Below are 17433 nucleotides of genomic sequence, written 5' to 3'. Positions count from 1 at the left end.
CCGGTGACCCTTTAAAGAGAACCTATAAACTTGTTTTGCTTACAGTACCTTTTCCAATATGCTCATGGCGCTCCAGAATATAGAATAAATATTGCGGCAATATTTATTCTATATTTACTGACTGTTCGCAGTCCTTGATTGGCACCAGAGACATTTGACTTGAGTGCGGTTCTTCACTCTACTACATGGCGCTCCAGAAGTGACTTTTCTTCCATTTATTTTTTTTTTTTTTTTTTAACTCGTAGATCTGAATAAAATCAACTCTAATCCTTGTTCCCATCGTATGTAAATTAGCTACTTCAAATCAAGGAAGCTGGCACTTTCCTCCTCGAAGGCAAGCTTTCTTCACCCAACCCCTGTCTCCTGCATTTTGATTGATGTTCCCTGGCCTCCTCAGATCCCATGCCGCCTCCGTTCTGTTGTGTTTTTGGTGCATGCCCAAATGATCTTGGGTGTACAGTTCCTGGCACAGCAAGAGCATTAAGCTGAAAATGCAACTGAATAGAACTTGTTTGGGGTCTAAGGAGGCCAGGGGATGACCTTTCCTGACCCAGGGAACATCAATCAAGATGGGCATACACTGGGCGCAAGGACTAAAGTTGGAAAAAGGGAACCAAAGTCACTTCTGGAGCTCCATAAGCATATTGCAATGGTACTGTAAGCAGTATGTATGGCATGAACAATAGAAGTAGTACTCTCCTTACTAATCCCCTGACTTGACGCTCCTGTTCCAATGCTTTTCGGGTCTCCCACCAGTGGCTGCAGCTGTCCAATGTCATGTCAACGCCGGTGTACAGAGACTGGGGAGGGACCTGGAGAACATTATCACGGGAGTGCTGGGGGTTGGTATCCCAAGTGTTTTTCCTTATTTTATTCCATTGCTCGCCGTTTATAAAAAATGTCTGTGAAAGGACAACCCCTTTAAGTAGGAGCCATATACAACTGGATCCAGATTGGACATAAGCAGCGTGCTATATTTATCCAATTATTTCTCGACTGTTAGCTTCTAGATGGTTGTGTAGGTGTGGGGACTTGGGGCGAGAGGTCAGAGGAAGAGCTGTCTGGATAAGCGTAATTGAAACCGCTTTGGTGAGAAGAGGCAGAGGAGTACAATGTAGTGAAGAGGACGGGTAGGCGCGGGCACGGTGATGAGCTCCGTTTTTTAGTGCTTCCTATTTGAAATCTCAGTAATAACGTTTGTGGCGTGTTCTCTGGCCATCTGCCTAGAGCGCTCTCCTTGCCTCTGTCTGACAGGCCATGATGTCTCGCCTGCGGCTTTCTTCCTATTGTGCTTGCCTCCATCTGCGTGTTTCTGCTGTCCAGTTGATTTGTGCTGTATAAAATCCCTACTAATACAGCTGGCAAGACATTGGCCTAGATTTAATTTCCCTGCTCAGGGCTCCCCTGTATCGGCCAGAGTGCCATAAAGAGCCGTTCTACAGTCAGACAGTCCATTGATTTCAGGGAAGTGACTGCTTAGATGTCTCTTCCCCCGGTGATGACAATAGATTACTGGCAGCCCGCCTGCCGCAGAGTACAGGTATGCTCTCGTAGATGAATTAACCTAGCATTTTATGGTTGTATTATAAAGCCAATTATTTATCTTTTGGTTGTTTTTTTTTTTATGGAGAGTATAAAAATGTATGCAGAATGTGGGTGAGCCATCACAGTATATGGGTGACATTCATAACGAGACTTTAGGGTAGATTTTATGTCGAGCCGCATATCTTCGTTATTGTTCGTTATTCCTTCACAATTTTAGGAGAAAAGGAAAATGGCTTTAATATTGAAAATAAAAAAAAATAAAAAAGCACAAAAGAATCCAGAGGTTGTATCTCCGGGTTGGTGCAAGATCGTGACTCTAAATTTTCATGTCCTGAAGAGACAGGTCGCTATCCTTATGCTAAAAAAATAATGGGGGCGATTTGTAAAGCTAAGTATGCTAGAATTCTGTTTGCGCAAATAAATTGCTGTACATGCCTTGCCTCTGGCGCATGGGAGATGATAAATCTCCCCCTTAGGGTCCATTCACACGTCCGTTAAATGGAACGGGTGCGGACCCATTCATTTTCAATGGGGCCAGAATGTGCTGTCCGCATTTGCAGATCCGCACTTCCGTTCTGCAAAAAAATAGGACATGTCCTATTCTTGTCCGCAATTGCGGACAAGAAAAGGCATTTTCTATGAGAGTGCCGACGATGTGCAGTCCGCAAAATGCGGAACTAACATTGCCGGTGTCTGTGTTTTGCGGATCGCGTGAATGGACCCTTAGTCTCCAATGAGCAGTCATAAGAGTACGACCATGTGGCATAAACACTGGTAAATCCACATCTCGGTGGCAGCAGATCTCGCCCACACAGAAATCTTCACATAATTTAAACTGCAGTGTGAATGTTAAAGGAAACCTGTCACCAGCGACCTCCCGATCCAATTCTTTACATAGACACAAAGCTGTGGCTCTCCTGATTAAAACGCTGTTTTTGTCTTGTTGATCTGGGACTCCGTGAGATACAGTTTACTCATATGCAGATTGGCTTTTAGTGCTCTGAGGGTGTCACCACTGCTTTTGTTGCACACATGTTTGTCTACTTTCTAGGACCAGGGCCTGCCTCATTCCTCCGCCACCGCCTGGCCCTGTCAATCAAAGCCGTGAGGGAGGCGCTGGTCACAGAAAGGAGTGGAAATTGCAACAGAAGCAATGGTGACACCCTCATTGCATTGATCGCTTAATCTGCATATTAAGAAAAAGTATCATAACTTGGGATGGCAGCCTCAGATCAACAAAAGGAAAACGGTTTTAATCAGGAGAACCGCAGCTGTGTGTCTATGCACTGGTGACAGACTCCCTTTAAATCAATCTGCTCAATTTCTGTTGTGGTTATATGCTGTAGTGATTTTTCCCAGAATACTGTAGGAATTGCTCTAAAATAAAAAAGAAGCAATACTCACCTTATAAACTTCCCGCCGCTCAGTGTTTGCTGTGCTGCACCCACGAGGTGCCTGAGGAATTAACCGATTAGTGTTGCTTAAAGGGATTCTCTCATTTTAGCAAATGGCATTTATCATGTAGATAAAGTTAATACAGTAAAAGGCACTTACTAATGTATTGTTATTATCCATATTGCAGCGCACCCTTTGCTGGCTTGATTCATTTTTCCATCACATTATACACTGCTTGTATCCAGGGGTTACGTCCACCCTGCAATCCATAAGTGGTGGTCGTGTTTGCACACTATAGGAAAAAATGCCGACCTCTCTGGTGGCCGGGACTGTGGGAGCGCACATAGGCACGTATGTGCAGCAGCTTCTTGTATGAGCTGCAGCGGTGGACATGACCTCTGGATACGGGCAGAGTATAATGTGATAGAAAAAAGAATCCAGCCAGCAAAGGAAGCAATATAGACTATCACAATACATTAGTAAGTGGCTTGTATTAAGTTTCTCTACATGATAAATGCCACTTACTGAAGTGAGACAACCCCTTTAATGTTTTATTAGTACTGGTATTAGCCACATTTATGACATTCTTGGGAAAACCCCCTTTTAATTCTTACACAGCCGTACAGCTGTAGAGGATTTGTTCTTCTGAACGCATGTCTACTTACGAGGCCTATTTGTACAGGCTTTTCTGTAGCAGAAATGAAAGAGCGTGTATAAAGCTACAGAAAAATCAACACCATATGAGCCGTGTGTAAATGTCACAGATCCATAGCTTTTATCTGCAGGTCATGTTCTGATGGAAAATTGGTCATATTGATCAGTCTTTCAGATGAAATATTTGTTTAAGGTGGCGCTACACAGATACATTATATTGAATAGCTCAGTGGCTATACTACATTTTTTATTACATGCAATTACAAAAGTATGCAGATCCAGGTGCTGGTTTGAAAAATGCAGAATATGCTTTGTGACAAAACCCCTTTGTGAACTTTATCATATGTGTGCACTGATTCACCTTACAGTGATTTGCATACAGAGTTACACAGTTACAGTAAGGAAGCCTTGGTGCTTCTGGAGCCCCTTGTCTTTTGAAGGCATTTTAAATGGAACAGTTTTTCACCATATTTTTATTGTACGGCCCATTTATATATTTGTAAAGGTTACTCATGTCCCCCTTAGAGACTTCTCATAACTAAGACCCTCCATGCCCCTTATCAGTTTAGTCACTCTTTCTTTGAAATTTGTCCAGCTCCAGGGCATCCTTTCTGTGGACTGGTGCCCAGAAGTGAACTAAATATTCCAGATGAGGTCGCACCAAAGCTTTGTAAAGTGGTAATATTACATCCCTGCCCCCCTCCATGCCTCGTTTAATGCATGACAATATCCTGGTAGCCTTAGAAGCAGCTGATTGACATTGTATGTTTCTCTATGTTTCTAGGCATGAAGAAGAGGAGGACTCCTATGCAACTGCCTCCTATCAGCACTGAGCGATAAGTATCCTTCCTGTGTGACCTATCATCCAGTGGAAGCTGACTGAAGACCCACCAACAGAATATCTAAGAGACTTCCTATAAAATAAAATCCATAGCTGATATTTTATTACTATATTGCACTGAAATGAAATTCCTGTTCTTTTATCCACCACTATTCAGTGTCCTTATTATAACGCATTCACAATCAAGTTACCGCCTTTTCATTGCCGACCATCTTGTAGCAGATTTGCGAGATAAATTACCTTGTGTTCTGAGTTCCAGGTTGTGTTAAAAAGGGACGGTTCCCGCCACTGAAGACTGTTTCCGAACTGCTCAGCCGCAGTGTTACGTTGCAATATGGCGTGGATGTTGTGCGTGTGTTTTTTTGTTATTAGTTTTTTTTATTGCACCATTACTGAAAAAAGAACTGAATTATTGAGTTCTCCTACAACTTCTTAAAGAAATCAGCCTCTGTCTTCATACAGGCAAGGGTAACGGTCAAAAAGAATCTGTTCTTCCCCTGGCTTCTTCCAAATGTGACAATGAAAATTAGTGGCCTTTACTGATCCATCATCCAATGTGTGGCCTATCTAGTCATTCTATTGTAGAGGGCGTCAGACTGGGCCAGCATAGTACCAGAGGAGCCTCCGGTGGGCCTAGGCTATGATGCCATAGCAGGCCCCAAAGGTCCAGGAGAAAAAAAAAACTATTTACAGCTGCCATTGAAGCCAATCACTTGCCGATGGGGTCCATTTCTTTGGATGACAATATCTACTAGACTTTATTGATATGGGGGTTGGGCCCAAGGAACCCCAGTCTGACGCTGGTTGTACACCCCTCCACCATCCTTTGTTGCATTAGGCAAATATACCATTCAAAGTTGGAAGGTTTGCTGACAACAGGCATGAACCTAGTAATGGGAACCACTTCCAGTTGTCACTTTTTGGAATACTGCAAGGGGAAGAACAGCAGAAAGGAATTTGTAAAACTTGACTCTCTTTGAGAGCCTTGAGGATGATTCAATGATTTGAATTTACTATGGATTTTTTTTTTTATATTAACTAGTGTTTGTTCTTTTAAAGAGGACCTGTCACCACTTCTGACATGTCCGTTTTCTGGAACATATTTACCTAAACCTGTTTTGTGCCGTTCCTCTAATATTTCTCCCAACTGTTTATGAATAAATTGACCACTGAGTGTTGCCATTCCCCTTGTCAGAAAGGTGTGTCCCTCCAAAGTATGACGATTGGATAGTATCAGACTGTCCCCCAACTGGAAACACCCACTTGTCAATGTATTCAGACATTTCTAAAGAGGAATAACAGAGGAACAGTACAGCGCTGAAGGCTTCGGAATTATTCTCTCATGGGGAATTTGAGTAGTTAATAAAACAGACATGTCAGAAGAGGTCAGGGGTCCCCTTTAACATGCAAGTTTGTTTTATCATTCTTACTTTTTCATGTGCTGAGAGGATTGAGTTTGTTTTTGAGTGTGCTATATTGATTAAAAATCTTAAAATATCCTGTTCTGCGTGTTGTGTTGTAGTCCTTTTATTATTTATTCATACTTTTATATATACAGTTAAATATCTATACTATAGTTATATAGTAATTATATTTCCTGTGTGTAGATAAGCTTTCCTGTACAGTCCAGCCCAGGTATGAGAAGGGTGCCTTGTGGATATGTTAAATATGTGTCACCGCCAGACATCTCGGAAGCTATGACAGACGTTCTTCAGAACCTCCTGCTTAAGGTTCTTTTGTTTTGCTTTAGTTTTGTCATCTTGTTTCCCTCTCTCAGCTGTCATCTAGTTGCACTGATTGCATCCCTTTAAATCCCCTCTCATACTGCATCACTTTGCGGTTTATACAACCTCCTGGAGTGTGTACATGCTGGATGCTACAATTGATGCTTCTACAGATAAGGCTGTTCATTGATTTGTGTTTTTCCTGTTTGCTTGATCCTAGGTGACCCTGACTCCCTCCGTATTAAGTGTAGGGAGCCGGTGGTCGTGTCCCCTCACTATTATAGGGTGTTCAGGTGTCATACAGTCGAGGCACGAGGGCATGCAATTTTCTATCATAGAGATCTTTGCATGGGCTGAGAAGACAGGGAGAGTTTCAGGGCTTAAATAGGGGTCACCCTTTTGTTCCTTAGTTTCGGATCAAGCCAGTCGGATCCTTATTTGTAACTTCTTGTTTTCTGTTACACCATCCGTGACAATATGTGCTGGGAGCTTTTGCGGCACCAATGGCAAACAAAGAATAAATGAAGGGTCCTTTCACACCTACCGATAATCCGGCCAATTATTGGGGATGAACTTTTGTAGAAATGCTCATCCCCAATAAATGCCCCAATTACTCGATGAATGAGCAAACACTCCTTCACTGCTGATTGTGTCTTTCCCCGGCACCAAAAATCCAAAGCTGAACTCTGCTTCATTAATGAGGCACAAAGCCGAGTTCGGCTTAGTATTTTGATGCAGACTGACATGTGATAGAGGCGAGACAAAGTAAGTCTGGAGATATTTCCTGAAACTTCAGAAAGACCTCTGCGGAGGACATACATTTTACAGTAGGATGGAGCCCATATTCTTAACGTAGTTTTTAAAAGAATCTCGCTTGGATACAGCAATCCGAATCTGATTCGCTCAACCCTAGTCATAACCCCCGTATACGAGCAGTATATATTGTGATGGAAAAAGGAATCCAGACAGCAAAGGAGACAATATGGGCAATCACAATACATTAGTAAGTGCCTTGTATTAACCTTCTCTACATCATAAATGCTATTTACTGAAGTGAGACAACCCGTATCTTCAATATGAATTACATGTTTTACTGCTTCAGGCTCATAGGTCTGTCTAAAATAAAAGATGGGATGCAGACACTGTAACATTCCCAGCTTGTCAAGCAGATATAGGGCTCCATACAGCCCAGGTCTTACAGACCTTTGTATGTTTCCAGTGCCATACAGAGGGTTCTTTCCTTTCTAGCAGAAATATATTTTGCCGAGTTTCAGGCTACGGACATAGAGAACAGTAAATGGCACCCAGCCAGCATTTATAATATATCATCACAATCGTTAGTCTTCTTCCTTAGCGGGTCACTTGAAGTGTGGTATAAATGGGGCCATCGCCTGTCATTGTGTGAATAAACCTGCAGGGCATTGATGAATTGTGCCTCATAACGTGAAATTCCCATTCACACCCTGTTATTACTGTACACAGCTGTACTTCAGTCCCTCCCATTCTTGAGATGTGTTCACCCCCTTCCCCCCCGATCACGTTGTTACAGGGCAGTGTCTATTGCCTCGCTCTGACGCTGTCCAGTAAGCAGAGACTGTCAGAGCATCATCTTCCCAGCTGGATTCACTGGGGGAGATTTATCAAACTGGTGTAAAGTAGAAGTGGCTTAGTTGCCCATAGCAACCAATCAGATTCCACCTTTTATTTTTCACAGCTTCTTTGGATAATGAAAGGTGGAATCTGATTGATTGCTATGTGCAACTAAGCCAGTTCTACTTTACACCAGTTTGATAAATCTCCCTCGGTGTGTTTAGGGAGTACGCCTCTGCTAGTTACTCGAGTGATTCTGAAGACTTACCCGGCCGCACAGTACATCCTCTGCCATATGTCCATATCCTCTTCTATTGAACTCCGCTGCACGTCCCTAATTTCCCCTGGTTTTTAAGTGACTGTAGCCGGGCTGGAGTATACAGAGAGCATGGTCTTGCAAGATCAGGCATATTTAGTGAGATCTCGCTTTTTCCATACAGTGGAATGCAGTATAGCACAATGCAGTTTACATGTAGGGCCCATAGATAAGATGGGTGAGTTCATTTTTAAGGCTGGATCTTCACAGGGTTCCCCCTAGGGCATAGCAAGTGTCGGTGTGTTCAAGTGTATGAGGTAAGTGTGTGTGTGTGTGTATATATATATATATATATATATATATATATATATATATATATATATATATATATATATATATATATAATTTTTATATATTTTTTAACCCCTGAAAGGCACTTTAACGGCCGGTAGACAGGTACATTAAAAACGTGCCGAATGATTTTAATGGGGTCTGCCTATCTGTGACATGACATGTCCTATTTTTTTTGACAGCCGCTATTCACTGGCTGTTAATCCGGCCATGTGAATAGCCCCAAAGACTTCGACTGGTTCTAAAAAACACCCGTACGTTGGCTGTTTTTTCATGTGGATGTAGCCTAAGATCTGACAAGAAAGAGAGAGATGAGAGGGCGGACAGGCTCCTCACATAGGAAAACGCGGAGACCTCGCAGTGGTTACCCTTACACAATGCAGTGAGATGAGACTCTGCCCTTCTGTCTCTGCAGAGCCAGGCATGATGGGAGATGTAGGATTCATTAGGAAAACCATATCAGGGGGGAGAAGGAATCAAGATGGCTGACAACCCACAAATAAAACACATAAATGAATAAATAAAAGCTACAAAAATTCTCTTATCAAACAATACTTTCTCTTGGGATATTAAAGACTTCCTAACATCTAATTCAACAAGTGTCATTTACATAATAGAATGCCCGTGCAAAAAAAAACAATATAATGGCAGGACAAAGGGAACAGTAAGAAAAAGAATCTCTGAACATATAGCGAATATCAAAAAAGGGTGTGAAAAACATTCCTTGTCCCTACACTTCAAACACAAACATAATAAGGACCCTACAGGGATGAAATTTGCAGCTTTAGAGAAAGTTACAGTAAAACAGATTGGAGGGGTGGGGGTGGGGGGAGAGATCATATCCTTAAGATGTCTAGACAAGAATCCAGACGTATATAGGAATTCGACACTTTAAAACCAGGAGGCCTGAATTCAGACTTTGAACTATATGGATTCCTATAGATATGTGGGAGCGTCCTACTCTAATGGAACATCATGTGTCTGGCTGTTCTATCAGCCACACGATCTTCCCTCGGGGTGGGACCTCACCAGTCTCTCTTATTAATCTTTCTTCCTATGCTGAAGATGCTAATTGTATTTATCAAAACAAACTAAATATTGAATATATAAATACCTTTCTATATTTTTTATATATTTTATGATTTTATAACATTTATATGGATCTCAACTACAAACTATACAAAACCATCCAAATGAGGAAAAACGACCAAAGAGACAAAAAACGCACAATAAGAAGAAAAAACGCTTGCAAACCGCAACAAAAACGGTTTTCATAATATTTTAAAGAAATTTTATTATTTCTTTCAGCGAAGAACTATTATGTGGACTCTAAGTCATTACACAGAAAAATGTCTGTGAAGGTTCTCATTTATCCAGGTCATGGTATATCGGTAAAGAATAAATCAAGGCAACTGGACTTACTGTAGATTTCTTGAAAACGTTTCACTCGTTCTTCCAACAAGCTTTCTCAATTCTGAGTGACTGTACAAGAATTCTCTGAGAATAAATATGTAACTGAATCAATATCTGGTAATTATACCCAGCATGGGGTCAGAGGTCATTATACCCAGCATGGGGTCAAAGGTGTTGATTCCATTATCCTAATTGAAGTCAGTAGGTGATAAAGACTTCCCAGAAAAAGGTATCAAGACAGCATTGTATGTGGTAGACAATAGATGTCTAACCCCCCCCCCCCCCCCCGCCTCTATTCAAGCTAGGCTTCTCCATTTTTACGTAGATGGCCTCCTTCACACCTTTATCCAAAACACGTACTTGACTGTCTTCAAAGGAACAGGTCACACCTTTGAAGACAGTCAAGTACGTGTTTTGGATAAGGAGGCCGATTGGTACAAACGAGGTGTGAAGGAGTCCATCTACGTAAAAATGGAGAAGCCAAGCTTGAATATAGACGGGGAAGGGGGGTTGCCACATACAATGCTGTCTTGACACCTTTTTCTGGGAAGTCTTTATCACCTACTGACTCTAATTAGGATAATGGATAGGATAATCAACACCTTTGACCCCATGCTGGGTATAATGACCTCTGGGTATGCTGGGCATATTTACCAGATGTTGATTCAGTTACATATTTATTCCCAGAGAATTCTTGTACAGTCACTCAGAATTGAGAAAGCTCGTTGGAAGAACGAGTGAAACATTTTCAAGAAATCTACAGTACGTCCAGTTGCCTTGATTTATTCTTTACAGATATTACACAGAAAAGTAAAACTGTGTTGGACTATAATGTGATGTTCTGTCCCTTTAACCCCTTAAAGGGGTTCTGCACCTTCATTTAACTGATGATCTATCCTCTGGATAGATCATCAGCTTCTGATCGGCGGGGGTCCGACACCCGGGACCCCCGCCGATCAGCTGTTTCAGAAGGCAGCGGCGCTCCAGCAGCGCCGCTGCCTTCTCACTATTTACCGCCGGGCCGCCCGCCCACTGACGTCACGACTTGTATCAACTAGAGTGGGCGCGGCTAAGCTCTGTTCACTTGAATGGAGCTTAGCTGCGCCCACTCTAGTTGATACAAGTCGTGACGTCAGTGGGCGGGCGGCCCGGCGGTAAACAGTGAGAAGGCCGCGGCGCTGCTGGAGCGCTGCTGCCTTCTCAAACAGCTGATCGGCGGGGGTCGGAACGATCAGAAGCTGATGATCTATCCAGAGGATAGATCATCAGTTAAATAAAAGTGCAGAACCCCTTTAAGGACTGGGCTCATTTTCACCTTAAGGACCAGGCCATTTTTTGCAAATCTGACCAGTGTGTGAATAACTTTAAAACGCTTTTACTTATCCAGGCCATTCTGAGATTTTTTTATTTTTTTTGTAACCTATTGTACTTCATGACACTGGTAAAATGAAGTAAAAAAAAAAGTCATTTTTGTTTTAAAAAAATACCAAATTTTGAAAAATGTGCAAATTTCCAAGTTTCAATTTCTCTACTTCTATAATGCATAGTAATACCTCCAAAAATAGTTCTTAATTTATATTCCCTATATGTCTACTTCATGTTTGGATCATTTTGAGAATGCCATTTTATTTTTTGGGGGATGTTACAAGGCTTAGAAGTTTAGAAGCAAATCTTGAAATTTTTCAGAAAATTTCCAAAACCTACTTTTTAAGGACCACCTGAAACCACCCAAAAATGACCCCATTTTAGAAACTACACCCCTCAAGGTATTAAAAACTGATTTTACAAACATTGTTAACCCTTTAGGTGTTCCACAAGAATTAGTGGAAAATGGAGATGAAATTTCAGAATTAAAATTTTTGGGGCAGATTTTACATTTTAATAATTTTTTCCCCCTAACAAATCAAGGATTAACAGCCAAACTAAACTCAATATTTATTGCCCTGATTCTGTAGTTTACAGAAACACCCCATATGTGGTCGTAAACTGCTGTACGGGCACACAGCAGGGCGCAAAATGAAAGGAACACCATATGGTTTTTGGAGGACAGATTTTACTGGGATAATTTTAACTTGCCATGTCACATTTGAAGACGCCCTGATGCACCCCTAGAGTAGAAACTCCAAAAAGTGACCCCATTTTGGAAACTATAGGATAAGGTTGCAGTTCTGTTGGTACTATTTTAGGGTACAGATGATTTTTGGTTGCTCTATATTACACTTTTTGTGAGGCAAGGTAACAAAAAAAAATAGCTGTTTTGGCACAGTTTTTTATTTTTTGTTACTTACAACATTCATCTGACAGGTTGGTTCATGTGATATTTTTATAGAGCAGGTTGTTACGGACGTGGCAATTTTATATAATAAAGCATTTTTGAAAAAAAAAAAATTTTTTGTCTCCATATTCTGAAAGCCATTTTTATTTTTTGGGCAACTGTCTTATTTAGGGGCTCATTTTTTTGGTATGAGATGACGGTTTGATTGGTACTATTTGAGGGTGCATATGACTTTTTGATCGCTTGCTATTACACTTTTTGTGCTGTAAGGTGACCAAAAAATAGCATTTTTTGACACCGTTTTATTCAAAAAAAAATTACGGTGTTCATCTGAGGAGTTAGGTCATGTGATATTTTTATAGAGAAGGTTTTTATGGACATGGCGATACCCAATATGTCAACTTTTTTTTATTTACACTAATATCATTTTTGAAACAGAATCATGTTTTAGTGTCTGAGTAGTCTGAGAGCCATAGTTTTTTTATTTTTTGGGCGATTGTCCTATGTAGGGGCTCATTTTTTGCGGGATGAGGTGACATTTAGATTGGTACTATTTTGGGGGGCATAAGCCTTTTTGATCGCTTAGTGTTGCACTTTTTGTCATGTAAGGTGACAAAAATGGCTTTTTTTGACAGTTTGTATTAAAAAAAATTTATGGTGTCTATCAAACCGGGTGCATTATGTGATATATTTATAGAGCCGGCCGTTACGGACGCGGCAATATCTAATATGTGTTTTTTTTTTCAATTTTATTAGTTATAAAATTAGTGGAAAGGGGTGTTTTTGCTTTTTTTTTTTACTTAAAACTCTATTTTGGTTTTATTGAAAACATTTTTTATTTTTTACTTTATTTCTGTCCCACTCTGGGACTTCAACTTTTGGGGGTCTGATCCCCTCTGCAATGCACTACAATGCATCCGTATTGTAATGCATTGCCTGTTAGTGTATTACTCAGTGTCATACACTAACAGGTTGGCTAGGAGACCTAGCCTGAGGCTGGATCTCCTCTGCTCCTGTAGAAGGCAGGTCCCGATACTGTGCAAGTAATTGGACAGCCTCTGTACCGCATCGGGCTGCCTTGTCACGCATCGGGTCCCTGCCACAGCAGCGCAGGGACTCGATGCGCTCACTCAACCACGAACAACTTCTATGTCGCGGTCAGCACGGACCACGGCATAGAAGGTGTTAATCTGCAGCGATCACAGATACAGGGGGGGGGGACATGACTCGAAACGTGTCTGGCGCAAATTGAGACCGCAACTACTCACCATAACCCATTTACATTGTCCATTTACCTGCGATATCAAGAACAACAAAAAAGCACTTCAGGACAAACTAAGAAGTTTTTCTCCTCACGTTCTGTGTAACACCTATCCAGGCATCACATGACAAACAGAGAATTACAAGCTCCTATACACGAGTCACGTGACGGAGCATCACGTGGGATGCCAGCCTCACCGCGGGACCGAAGGAGTACGGAGACTGCACAGAAAGCCATATACCTGACACCAATACGAGGGTGGGTGAGTGTATCCTTACCACAAGGGACGCCTCTGGTGTAGGTGTTGAAACAAAACTTAAATGAGTAGAGACATTATCTATATTTGCAAGAAAAAGAAAGGTACTAACAATCAAAAGAGGATCCTTTTAAATATGCCAATAGTATGAATGGACCCATTTTTTATTACAGCATTCTTTACTGCAGACGATGAAAGGGTGACATTATTGGCATTATACATATATTGGATTTATTATATGAGTTATTGTTTTGCATCGATTATTGAACTTTCCATAATTGGTTTTATTACTTATATATGAATGGCAAAGCTTTAACAGGACATTGACTTAATACCATCATTGTGCATTGATACAGTGCTGCCCATAATTATTCATACCCCTGGCAAATTTGGACTAAAAGTTACTTTTATTCAACCAGCAAGTAATTTTTGACGGGAAATGACATAGGTGTCTCCCAAAAGATGATAAGACGATGTACAAGAGGCATTATTGTGAAAAAAAAACAACATTTCTGAGCTTTTATTTACATTTGAGCAAAAAGTGTCCAGTCCAAAATTATTCATACCCTTCTCAATAATCAATAGAAAAGCCTTTATTGGCTATTACAGCAATCAAACGCTTCCTATAATTGCAGACCAGCTTTTTGCATGTCTCCACAGGTATTTTTGCCCATTCATCTTTAGCAATGAGCTCCAAATCTTTCAGGTTGGAGGGTCTTCTTGCCATCACCCTGATCTTTAGCTCCCTCCACAGATTCTCAATTGGATTCAAGTCTGGGCTCTGGCCGGGCCACTCCAAAACGTTAATGTTGTTGTCTTCTAACCCTTTCTTCACCACTTTTGCTGTGTGTTTTGGGTCATTGTCATGCTGAAATGTCCACTGTTGCCCAAGGCCAAGTTTCTCTGCAGACTGTCTGATGTTGTCGTTGAGAATCCTCATGTATTGCTCTTTTTTCATGGTGTACTGTGGTTAGGTTCCCTGGTCCATTGGCTGAAAAACACCCCCAAAGCAATAGGTTCCCACCACCATGTTTGACAGTGGGGATGGTGTTCTTTGGGTTGAAGGCTTCTCCTTTTTTACACCAAATGAAGGAAACATTATTGTGACCAAACAATTACATTTTTGTTTCATCTGACCATAACACAGAAGACCAGAAGTCGTCTTCTTTGTCCAGATGAGCTTTTGCAAAGGCCAAGCGAGCTTTTGTGTGCCTTATCTGGAGAAGTGGCGTCCTCCTTGGTCTGCATTGTGCAGTGTCCGTTGGTTTGTCTGCCTTGAGACATTGCCACCAGCAGAGCCCAGATTCACCAGAATGGCCTTGATGGTGATCCTTGGATTCTTTTTCACCTCTCACTATCCTCCTGGCCAGCACAGGTGTCACTTTTGGCTTCCGACCACGTCCTCTGAGATTTTCCACAGTGTGGAACATTGCTCAAATGTAAATAAAAGCTGAGAAATGTTTTTTTTTCCACAATAATGCCGCTTGTACATAGTCTACTTTTCTTTTTGGAGACACTTATGTCATTTCCCGTCAAAAAATTACTTGCTGGTTGAATAAAAGTAACTAAGTCCAAATTTGCCAGGGGTATGAATAATTATGGGCAGCACTGTATATCACCATTGTGCATTGAAATATTCCACAAGGGAATTTTTTCAAGTCCCACTCAACATATTTTTTTAATCTTTATATGTGTTAAATAAAAAGTACTTTTATCTAAATAGTATTTTGATCTAATTGGTTTAAATATGTGATGCGGGTGGTGAGTGCTTATTTATTCATTTATATTGGAAATATATGCAATTACCTCAGTGACTGGGTGAGTCACTTTTAAGCTAAGCACCCCTACCATAGTTAAAAGAAATAGGTGAGCCACTATAATAATTATATACAAATAAAACACATATATACAAGGCATACTGTACTATTTACTCAAAGAAAAAAAATATGGAGTACTTCTTTATTGGGGTTGTCCGGTGACATAAAAAGTTATTTGGATGTTTTCCCAATGGACATATCATGTACTTGCGCTCCTGCTGTGAGTCCGGCCTCTCTAATGCAATGCCACTTGTGTCACTCCATTACCATGGCAACCTGCCCAGCGGGACTGATCGGCTTATCAGGTAGCAGGGACGCTGGGTCAATTAGGCCCGGAGCTAGCGCCATGTGCTTTCTGTTGATGTGATTGGTCTTCCTGTTTTGTTGTATCCCCTCTGGATTCTAGATTTCTGACCTGCTGCCCATTTGTGACTTTGCCCCTGTCTGCTGACTTTGCCTCTGGCGATATCCGCTGACTTTATCAATGCTCTTTTTATTGAAGAAATAATAGAAATACATTCTCGAACAATAAAACAGCATGACAAAACATTGAGAGTGGTTACTTTTTCACGCAACATTACACATAACCTCTAATGATATTGCATCAGTAATCTGTGAAAGAAGAAGGATTTTGTCACCTAATATGTGGTAATAAAATGTGAATAGGTAAATTGAGTAGAACAAAAATATAGAAGGGGTACATCAATGGCTTAAAAATAGGAGGGGGTGAGGAAGGTATAAGGGTTGTGAGAGGAGGACTAGATACTCTACAACCATTAAAGCGATTTATGATGCAGTAATGAGGAGGTTCGAGATATGGACATATATAAGATGAGTTAGAGTCAGTAACCACAGGCGTCCGGTCTGTTTGAACAGCGGAAGAAGATCAAACATATAGTTATGTGCGTAGATTTTACCCTATTAAAGTAAAAAGATTATGGGCTCAATCCTCTGAAGGCCTCCCAAGGGCCCTAGATCTTTAGAATTTTTGATGGCGTGTGTGTTTTCCAGTGGGCCAACTTCTCGAATCGGTATTATTGGTCCACCTTGTCTGTCCAGGCTGACATAGTAGGAGCAGATCAAGGTAAATTGAAGCAGCACACAACGGTATCCCAGAGCTTGTATGTAGAATGCAACAGCTGTATCCAACACCACGGATCCCACGTGGACACAGAACAATTGAAAAAAAAGATGTTACAGCAGCATATCCAACGATCTCCTTTATTGTGGTATTTCAAAGCATATGTGCAAACAGACACTGCAAAGTTTCGGCTATCCAAAGCCTTTGTCAAGCATACAATGTACATCCATTGATTCCACATATAAATAGTAAAATACTTATACCGCCCCCAACAATCATCAGTGTGTGGGTAGATACCAATTCCCCAAGTAAAGACATCCCATTGGGCAGAAATCCCAATGCCTGCTTTGCATAGTAGATGATCGCACCTGAGTTCTTACCTCCAAGGAGTAATCATTTCACAATACATTCCAGCTGCATGTTGGCGTCCATCAAGCGCTACAAAACCAACCTGTTTATGGTCTATAATGCTGGGGAGAATTTTTTGGAGGCGTTGGGCTAAGATTTTCGTCCACCATTTAACATCTATGTTGAGCAAGGATATCGGGCGATAGAATCTCTGAAATGCCTTCGCAATGTCTGGGGTAGATTTTTAAAGTAGGCCGTTAGCATCCCTGATAGATGGAATAAAGGAGTCGGAATGCTGTTTTTTAAGCAGTGCGGACATGAGTTTGTTACCTCTGTCACCATGTGCATAAGCTCTAAATTTAGACCAAAGAAGTGTTTCAGCAGAGATGACAAGTAAGTTCTTCAATTCAGTTTGGAGTTTTAAAAGGTCTTAACCTAAGGCTCTAGCATTGGTCTGTTTATGCGAGATCTCCATTTTGGAAATTTGGGACAAAAGGGAGTCAAGCACTGCTGAGCGCTTCTTCTTGATTTTAGTTCCCAGGGCAATGAGCTCGCCTCGGATCACTGATTTGTGTGCTTCCCACACAATGGAAGGGGAGGTCTGGTCTATTATGTTAAGGTTGAAG

At 41.2% G+C, this 17433-nt stretch overlaps 1 protein-coding gene across 1 annotated transcript in view; it reads left to right on the top strand.

Moving 5' to 3' along the window:
* The window catches only part of LYSMD2 (LysM domain containing 2), a 43272-nt gene extending 37335 nt beyond the window's left edge, over positions 1-5937 (top strand). Inside the window, exon 3 of the mRNA XM_044283273.1 lies at positions 4379-5937. Coding sequence (XP_044139208.1) covers positions 4379-4427 — 49 coding nt within the window. The 3' untranslated portion in view covers positions 4428-5937. The remainder of the gene's footprint in view (positions 1-4378) is intronic.
* The last annotated feature ends 11496 nt before the right edge of the window (positions 5938-17433 follow it).

This window comes from Bufo gargarizans, chromosome 2 (genome assembly GCF_014858855.1).
Source record: "Bufo gargarizans isolate SCDJY-AF-19 chromosome 2, ASM1485885v1, whole genome shotgun sequence".
NCBI classification, from domain to species: Eukaryota; Metazoa; Chordata; class Amphibia; order Anura; family Bufonidae; genus Bufo; species Bufo gargarizans.
The sequence above is the reverse complement of the archived record's forward strand: the minus strand, read 5'-3'. Positions and strand labels throughout refer to the sequence as shown.